The sequence below is a fragment of the Meleagris gallopavo genome, chromosome 1, assembly GCF_000146605.3.
Source record: "Meleagris gallopavo isolate NT-WF06-2002-E0010 breed Aviagen turkey brand Nicholas breeding stock chromosome 1, Turkey_5.1, whole genome shotgun sequence".
Classification (NCBI taxonomy): Eukaryota; Metazoa; Chordata; class Aves; order Galliformes; family Phasianidae; genus Meleagris; species Meleagris gallopavo.
Genome location: NC_015011.2, coordinates 116,189,748 through 116,199,806, shown reverse-complemented (window position 1 = coordinate 116,199,806; position 10,059 = coordinate 116,189,748). Strand labels below are relative to the sequence as shown.

General features: G+C 36.8%; 1 protein-coding gene across 1 annotated transcript in view; it reads right to left on the bottom strand.

The window, feature by feature from the left end:
- Positions 1-529: 529 nt before the first annotated feature.
- Positions 530-10,059, bottom strand: part of RPS6KA3 (ribosomal protein S6 kinase A3) — a 40,202-nt gene continuing 30,672 nt past the window's right edge. Inside the window, exons 14-18 of the mRNA XM_010726167.2 lie at positions 7,037-7,198; positions 6,767-6,843; positions 6,100-6,217; positions 5,170-5,310; positions 530-4,023 (exon numbers count right to left, since the gene is read on the bottom strand). Of these exons, the coding sequence (XP_010724469.1) occupies positions 3,901-4,023; positions 5,170-5,310; positions 6,100-6,217; positions 6,767-6,843; positions 7,037-7,198 (621 nt within the window). The 3' untranslated portion in view covers positions 530-3,900. The remainder of the gene's footprint in view (positions 4,024-5,169; positions 5,311-6,099; positions 6,218-6,766; positions 6,844-7,036; positions 7,199-10,059) is intronic.

Genomic DNA, 10,059 nt, shown 5'->3' with positions numbered 1-10,059 from the left:
CGGGCGCGGGGCGGGCAGCGGCAGCCAATCGGAGGCTGCGAGAGGCGGCTCTTGGCGGGCGCGGGAAGACTCGTGTCCCCGCCCCGAGCGATGTGTGCGGATGGGAGAGCAGCCAGCGCCCGGCCGCGGGAAAGTCCCGCCCTTGATTGCGGGGAGAACAACGCTGCCACAAGCGATAGGCGATAACCCTTTACTGAAAGGGTTGTGAAGCACTGGAATAGGCTCCCCAGTCACCATCTTTGGATGTTTTAAAGCCGTTTCGATGTGGTGCTCAGGGACATGATTTAGCGGAGGGTTTTTAGGGTAGTATAGTTAAGGTGCGGTTCGACTCGATGGTCTTTAAGGTCTTTTCCAACCTCAGCGATTCTGTGATAAACTGTTAACAAAGGTCAAACAGTGAGTGCTTATGAGATCATATATATCTCACATAATACATGATCTTGTGTAGTTAGGGTGCTGCAAGCATAGGTCAATGTTAGTGATCAACAAGCAACAGCTTTTATAATAAATAAATTACCCAACAAGGCAATTTCTTAATATGTTTGAAAGTTTATTCGCAGTAGAAATCTTGATTTCTTTTGAAGACTACAAAACCTGCCATTGGACAGGAGTACAAGCAATGATCTCTCTCCAGAACTGCTCATAGTTACATCTGGAACAGTTCTAGTTACACATTAATAACATGATTGGAACACTTCCTAGATCAGACTCTGAATAAAACAATCATTTAAAGTATTCAGTACGTTTTTATTTTTTTTACTAGCATTTCAACTCTATTATGACAGCAGTGCCAAGCATCTAACAGATGCTATTGTAATGGTCTTGCTTAAGGTACAATACCACTGACCTCCAGGAATAGTACCTTAGACTCATGTGCCATGCTGAGAAAACTAGTATAAAGTATGATTGTACAGAACTGTAGAAAAATATTTTATCTGTGATTTTGTCATTTTTTAAAAATGTTTAAAGTAGACTCCCTCCTCCCTCCCCCCCTCCCGGTTGCAAAATAATTACATCCCTCATAAGTACATCTTCCCTTTGATTAGGTCAAGAGTATCAAGATAAAGCTAATTTACATCATTTTCGTAAGTGAAAATTCAGCTATTACCCATTGCTGCTTACAGACCAGCATATCTCGAGTCCTTTCCTTCCAATAATAGAAAAGCACAGCTTTAGTTGGTACGCCACATTTACAAAGCAAAACATACACACACACAAAAACAAACCTGGACACACAGTTCTATTTTCTTATGTCCTTCTCTCTTTAGACAAAAGTTTTAAATAGTCTCTTGAACAAAACTCGCAAGGAGTTTCGCAATGCTATAGTAATGATGAATCAAGGACTTGGCCCTTACTGGATATAGATGGCATTTAATAACTACTGCAACTGCTCTCTCCCCTCTGTTCTCTCATGCTCTCAAGTACAGTAAGTGGTAATCTCAAATGAAAAATGACCTACACATGGGAAATCCACCTGTATCTGCAGTTCTTTTTTCTAATACTCCACAGCTTGGTATACTACAGACAGCTTTGCACCAAGCAGCAGTCCAGCAATGAATGTACACAGTGTCACACACGCTCAAGTTCTAAAAGAAAGGTGCAAGGATTCACAGAAGCATTACGTGGATTTCTTTGTAGCTTCTAATAACTGCAGCTACAAAACAGAGCATCACAGTTGTGAGCACGACTCCAAAACCAGAGGTAAGGTACTTAAAACACGAGTCAAGCCATCTGTGAAGACGGGCCATTTCCACCTTGGTTTAGAAAATAACTTTAAATACAGTAACTCTAGACTTCAACTCACTCAAGCTGTTACACACTGAACTGTTTTACTGGCATTTAAAGGTCCATCTTGTACTGCTATATACAAGATGGTCTAGACTAAATTATCAATTTACATGAGAATGTGGGTATCTAAAATGCAGCAGTCAACATTGCTTGACTGCTTGGCTCGTGACCAGTGAGTCTAAGGGCCACAAAATATTGCTGAAATTAAACTAGTGAAAATTTTGTATTATTTTAACGTAGACGTTGCCAATAGAGAAGCATCTAAATACTTCCTTTCGGCCTGTTCTGCACCAGCTACCTATGCATGTACATTCTGAGAACATGGGAGAAACTCCTTCCTGAGCTGAAATGTCATTATTGACACACTTACAAAGTACTGCCACCCCCTCGTTCCTACAGGACCCATTTTAAATCACTTGTTGGCTACACATGACAATCTTCGGGTTAACAATTGCTTTAAAACAGCTCCAGAAGGTGTAGTTTCTATGATGTGACATGCCTGACTTACAATCAGTTACAGAACTGAACACACATCATCTGAAAGGCAAGAAGGTTTTTACTAAATACCTCTGGAAATGCAGACACTGTCAAGCAAAAGAAAAAAAAAATTTAGAAATCAAGATAGCATTTTTCAGCCTCTGGTCAAAGATGTTTCTTGAGAAGGGCAGATGCATCCATACAGCTGAAGGAAACTGCAGTGCTAGAGCACCAAGTAAGGAAAAAAAATAATTGCCAGGAAAAGCTGTGTGCTTACATTTCTAGAATCTACAATAATTTAACTACCGCTGTTTCTAGAACCGATTCCTTAACAATTACAGGTAATAGACGAATCTGACTGGGTCAGTTTTTCATAGTTAATTATAATGACCCTTTCTTAGCACATACAGATCAGGATGATTCTCCTCTCATTTTATTTTGCCTATCAAAGTGGTCTGAGGAAAAAATAAAAATAAAAATGGAGAAAAGACAACAGAACATTGGAGCCACTGGTTTGGCAACTGTAACAAAAGCAGTTTAAACCTACTTTTTCTGAGCTTATTAGTGGACATCATGTTTTGCTTTATCTTCAACGCTGCCTTTTTTCTATAATGCCAAGATTCATTGAACAAATCCTCTGCAGCTTAAACAAAAGTCACAGAATAGAGCTAAAATATTAACAACGGATTATAAGCATAAACAATATAGAACTGTCCTCTATGAGAAAGTATTTAGCAATGATTCCTGAGTCCAGAAATTAGATGGGGGAAAATAAAAAGGAGGAGGAGGGGGGAAGGACAGTGAAATACGGAACAAGTTATCTTTTCTCTCCGTTATATCATCTATGTATATATAGTATGGTGAGAGATGCACTGTTTGAATTTTGAATACTATAAACAGCATCCTGATTTTCCTAACGTGACATGCAGCGTCAAAAACATGGAAATGTAGAAAAAACATAGGCAAGGAGAAATACATATTCATAGTATTACATTCAATAGCTGTTTAACAGTCAGGCTTCTTTTAGAGCTGTCCAACAATACTGATTAATCCAGGTGAACTGTTTAATCAGACTTAATTGTTAAAATGATTAATAATATCTAAGTAAAACAAGGCATGTATACATTAAAGAAAACAGCAAAGTGCTGCTCATGAACTGTTTACAAAAACATACAAAATGTTGGATGGCACAAAGTATATAGTGCTAATATAAACAGATAGTTTAAGCTAAGTGCTTAACACAAACTGTCCATCTCTACCTGTAACAAAGAATGTTTCAGGGGACAAAAATATTCCTTATAAAAATAATGCTATGTGGTGCAGAGTGCTTTATTCAGTGTATTTTTGACAGAGGCGGTATTCGTAATTCTTCTGGTTTACTCAATTGTGGACATGATTGTTTTCATTGTGTTTCCACTTTTCACTCCATTTGAAGCTCTAGTAAGATCAGTAACTTGCCATCAACAGTTTAAAGCGAGAATAGATGAAAGCAGTAGCAGCAGCAGGAGCAGCAGCATTATAGGTACCAGCTGGGACAGAGTGTGCTTGCAGGTATCTGTGAGATATGTGCTACCTGTCGCCATGATTTGTGCTATCATCTTATACCAAGGTACCAAATATCTGGTTGAGGTCACTTCACAGGGCTGTTGAGGTAATCTTCTTTATACCTCTCCTCTGAGCAAGAGTAGAACGGCCAACTGGCTCCAAAACTGGTGACTGATTACGATTCAAAGCAGAGTAAGTTGCTGCCATTGCACCCTGTTGTGAGAATGTCAGAGAGGAAAAAGCAAGAAGAGTTCATTATGTATATCGCTCACATCAGAGATGGCACAACATTAAGTGTCAGAGACTGCCGACAAGTCTTAAATTCTAGTCTTATTTTCACCTACAAAACAGAAACACACTGCTGCATTACTCAAATAGCAGCAGTGTTATGTGTGAGTTCTGTAGTGTAATAGATAATTTTCAGATCAATCTGAAGCTATCGTATCCCAACTGAAAAAAAACTAAAACAAACCAAGACCCAATGCATAAGTAGTACAGGAAAATTAAATTTTCTCTATTCTTTATGAGATAGTCAGGGAATTAAATCCCATCAGTGGGTTGTCCCTGCTTGCAATTTGCATAATCATTTAAATTTTCAACATGATGTTTAAAAGTCACCCCCGTTACTCAGCACACTATTTTACTGGCTTTTAAAAACCTCAAAGTTGTGAGCCAAGGGATCAGAACTTGCTGTGCTTTCCACTCGTGATTTTGGATACCAGAAATTCCTAATAACTTACACAGAGGGAATGTTAATTATATTTTTCAGATTCCTTTTATGTTGCTCTTTTTTTTTTTTTTAAATGTATTTCATTATAACTTTAGTCCTACAGAGGAGTAGAATTAAACTTTTGGTTATCCACAGCTCCTTCAAAGTGAGAAACTATAGCATGGTCACAACCAAGTCGTGTTTTAGACCATGGAGTATGGAACAGATACCACATTAACACTGCCATTTCAACTCACCTTCTTTATCTTATACTGTGGTTGTGAATTAATTTATTTCCCATTAGTCAATGATACGCTTATCTGAAACTTTAAAATTAAACTATTTTTTATAGTTCCCTATAGTCCCTAATAACATTTTCACTATCAGAAAAACGATTTCTATTCTTGTTTCTTAAGGAAGATAAGTTGACTAGTTCAAGTGTAATAACTTTAAGAAAATGTAAGTCTCTGTCAAACATTAGATTTATAATAGTAACTCATTTGCTGTGAATGTTATAAGATCACTTTGTGTCTGAAAGAAATTTGTAGTCATAATTTTTAAAATTATTTAGAGAAAAAAGTGCTAAAGTAATTAAAAATCTTTTTGTTTACTCTGATTTTGGCCAGTTAGACAAACAAATATCTACTTGCCTTCACTAGATGGGGAGCATCCTGCCTGTTCAGCTGGTATTGAGGCAACTGGTCACAGTGAACTATCCAGGGATGGCTAAGAACTTGGGCTGCAGTCAGTCTTTGATGTGGGTCAACATGAAGCATTTTTGAAACAAGGTCCTGTCAATAACATACAAGGAGACAATCTAAGTTGCAGTAGAACTTCAGCTTTAAAGATGATAACAGTTCCAAATCGAAAAATTTTAGTAGCATAAACGTTTGTTCATAACATCATTTTGAAGCACATGAAAAGCTGCCTGACAACGCTAACACTATGTCATTTATGTAATTTAATTAGGCAACACAAGTGAAAAAGAAATAACAGAAAATAGAGATGACCCTTCCCCTTGCGTATCTCACCAGCATCCAATAGTCTTCTAACTGTGCAAGCTGAAGGTTGAATGTTAGCACTAAAGAGAATAAACAGCTCAAGTCCTAATAAGACAGTACGAGATGAACTGTCTTGGGTAACCTTGAAGAACTAGCCCAAACACAAATGTAACAATATATTTTTCCTAGCCTAAACCAGTGGGACATACAGTAATTATTACAATATTATCAGTCTCTCAATTTAGGATTTCTGAAAGATTTTTGAATGTCATTTTTTGACATGAAATTTAATTACAGCCTTTCTTGACACAGATGATTGCACATGTATGAAAATACACCATCTTTCTAAGGATGCTTGTTAACAGCTATAGTATAAGGCAATCTAATTTTCATCCTACATGCAAGCGACTGTTAAACAGAAAAGGATCATAAACAGAAAAAATTCTAAAAAATCAGCTCAGTAGTTAAAAATAACAATGGATAATATTTATGATATATGATATGATTTATACTTCAATGAAATACATTGCTGATGATGTATGTTTCTCATCTCTCACAGAACAAAGCAAATATACTTGCCTTAGCTGTATCTGAAACAGTGTTCCAATAACCACCGCTCAGAGAGAATTTTCCACTACCTATCCGGGCCAAGATCTCCTCTGGAGTATCATCAGGACCATTTGCAAAAGGAGTGTAGCTATTTAATCAAACAATTTTTAAAGACAAAAAAAAAAAAAAGAAGATTAGAAAAAAACAGCATGAAATAACCTATTTAGCAAGTGCAACAGCAGCTATCTTTTAAACTCGTGGAACCATTGCTGAATTAGTTATTTATCACCTTTTATACAAATAATTTCTTTTGCATACATTAATGTATTTCTACTGTATTATTCCCTAAGTACATCACTTCAAACTATCCAGTAGCTGATTTTTCCTCACAACTATGCTTTAAAAGCACTGCAATTGCACTTGCAACATATTTCCTTCAAAATATATGCTGTTTAATCAGCTAATTCTAACATGGAAAAATAAACAAAACAATTTTTACACTTAAATCACAATAAAGCAGAATTTAAACACCTGAAACAGATATCAGTTCCTGCAAATTTGGATTCTACTGAAAGTAAAGTTGTAATTGAGATTAATCAGTGCCCTTCTAGAAACACAGTCACAGTGGGCTCACATACACTGTTCTTCTTGTTTGCTATTATAAAGCAAAGGAAGCGAACAAACAAAAAACCCTTACCCAGTAAGCATAGTATAAAGCAGAACACCAAGACTCCAAATGTCACACGCAGCATCATAACCTTGCCTCTTTAAAACCTGAGGGAGACAAATATTTTTCTGCAAAAAAAGTACTTAGAAATGCTTTGGTTATGTTATAAAAACACCAAGATTTCAGATTCTTAAATGCTTTTGAACTTATTTCACTTGCTGTAGAAGAATGAAACAAACACCTAACTAGGTGTGTTCCCATCAAAAGAAATCAAGGCATATAAGCTACCCTGCTATTTACCTCTGGTGCAACAAAATTTGCTGTATAACACGGAGTCATCAGAAGGCCATTTTCTGCTCGTAATTGTTTTGCAAAGCCAAAATCACAAATTCGAATTGATTCTGGATTACCAGATTCATCAACATAAAGAATATTGCTGGGTTTCAGATCTCTATGGACAACCTAGGGAAAAAAAACACCACAAAACAAACCATGAAATACAGTAAGCTTAAAACAGGAATAGGTTTTCTATTTTAATTATCTATTCTAGTTAATACCTGCCATCAGTAATCATTGTCTAATTTCCAGCTTCTTCTATCAGCTATAGCATTCTGACTAGGGTATCTGGAGTAGTGAATATCTCATACGGAAACTTCGCCTCCCCTTCATTATACCCCTCACCAAAAGGAAGAATTCAGCAAAAACAAGCTTAGTGCAAAAATTTAGTTATGCAGACTATTCAAGCTGTCTTGTTTTAATGGTTGCATGCATTTCTTATTTTAACACGCATGCTGTACTTACAAAGCTCTTTAGAGCAGAACCTGAGAACTGGGGCTTCAGAAAAGAAGGTTCTGAGGAGACCTTATAGCGGCCTTCCAGTACCTGAAAGGGACCTACAAGAAAGCTGGGGAGGGACTTTTTATAAGGGCATGTAGCAACAGGACAAGGGGAAATGGTTTTAAACTGGAAGAGGATAGATTTAAACTAGTTATTAGGAAGAAATTCTATATTGTGAGGGTGGTGATCCTCTGGAACAGGTTGCCCAAGGAGGTTGTGGATGCCCCATCCCTGGAGGCATTCAAGGCCAGGCTGGATGTGGCTCTGGGCAGCCTGGTCTGCTGGTTGGCGACCCTGCACACAGCAGGGGGGTTGAAACTGCATGATCTTAAGAGTTCCTTCTTACCCAAAGCATTCCATGATTCTATGATTCTCTGGCTAGTAATATCTTTTGAAATAATGAATATCTGTAGCTACTGGAGCACCAATCTATCACACAGCTACACATCAGTTACTGTTGGAGTAACATTCTATAATTCGGATTATCTAAATTGAATAATCTCAGTGCAAACACCTACGGCCTGACTGAGGAGGAATTTTAATACAGAATATTATAATCTCCAAATGAGCTAACATTTCATAAAGGCTAATACCAGCTCCCCAGTGCCTGCTTTTTATGTATTTGAGACGTAAGACACTTCAGAAAAATAGTAAAATCTGCTGAAGTTCTGGAAGAATTAATCTGATCTTATATGAAGCTATGCTATAATATGCCTAAATAAAACTTGTAAAGTGCAAGGACAGTCACTGAAATCAGATGGCATGTTATATCTGCTCTGTTTTCTGCAAAAGACAAATTAGCTTAAGGATTCAAGAAACACAGCTCCCTGTATAGAAAGGAGTACATATGGCTCTAAAACATATAATGGATTTAAACTTCTACTGAGAATTTAAGTAAATACATGAGGAAGGCCTTAATATTTCTGATTGTCTTATTTTATGTATTTAATTTATATTAAACACAGCTCTCCATCGTTAAAGATAAACAGAACGCTCACTTAACACTCAGAAAAGATCATGGTGAAATATTTTAATGATGTAATCACGCTAGAATGAGAAAAAACAAAATTCCTAAAAGTAAGCTATACAGATTACAAACTATATGCTAGCAATGTTTCAGGAAACACAAGATGAAGTAGTAAAAGACTGCAGAGGGTCTGCAGATCATACAGCCACTTAGAGCGAGTCTACGTAGTAGAGACTTTTCTAAGCATGTAAACTTTGAAATTCTTAGACTTAACAAAATATTTAAAACAGAAATAAGCATCTTCGAAGCCAAAAGGTAAAATCTTTAAGGAATTAGAGTTGTAGAACACCAAGGGGAACATGGCTTGAGATGTCAATGTATGAAAGAACTGACTCCTGACAGCCTCATTTTCTGGAGATTAGAAATATTTTTACTCTACATAATGAACAAATCTTACTAATCCAAGAGAGGCAGAAGAAAAGTTACTCTAGTTTTATTCTAGTTGTTCTTATTTGTTTTTTTTGGAAATAAATCGTAAGAGGAAGAAGTGGGCAATAAAGGCAGCACAGAACTGTGGATTTCACAGGCCATTTTTTTGTTTTGTAATAAAGGGAAGCAATTCAATGCAAGAAAGAGTAAGAGTCTAGTTCAAATCCAAATCCCACAAATAAAGCAACACAGATGTTAAAGAATAAAGTACCTTCTTGTGCAATTCTGCTTTCCCAAAAGTGAATTTTAAAAATATGTCACATTGCATAGATTAACATTTCAACCAGAAATTACATTTTATATTCCAGCAAGAGACAACAGCAAAACAATATTAAGGACACTCCAGCGTTCCAGCTATTTCCTAGCATCATGTTTTGATTATCAGTGTCACTCGTTACCAGCATGCAGAACTATTTTGCTCCAAGACATGATACTTCCTGCTTGTGGCTTTTATTGAGTCTGCTGTGCCAGCCCTTAGCTGCTCTACACAAGCCATAATACTTCTACAATGGTTTGAGTGAGTTGGAACTATTATTTAACCTGAAGAGGAAGATTTCTTTATGTGCTTAGTTAAGTTTTCAGCTCAAATGTATCCTTTGCATGCCCATGAGGAGATCCCTCTAGGAAGTGTTGCAGAGACCACACACAGATTCAGAATCTGTTCAGATTACTAATACCATATTTAAATAAGCTATTCTAGCATCCAAAGAAACAACAATAGCTGAGAATTAGGCTACCAAGAAGCTCACTACTTGCACCCTGGCCAACTTTTACGTTGAAGTGTCCTTAAAATAAGGAAATGCAAAAATTTCCAGAAGTTTGAAAGGACATACGATATAATGCAAGTTAATTATGTCAGTATTTCCAACTATCCATAGTAAACAAATGATCAAAATCCCCTAAAATACCCTACTTGACAAGAAGACAGTAGGTCTTTTCTGTCCACACGTGGTTAGAAGGAACCCCACAGAAAGCATTAAGGTTTACTTGTACTTTGCAATGGATGCTGTTGGCCAAAGATTCTTAGTGC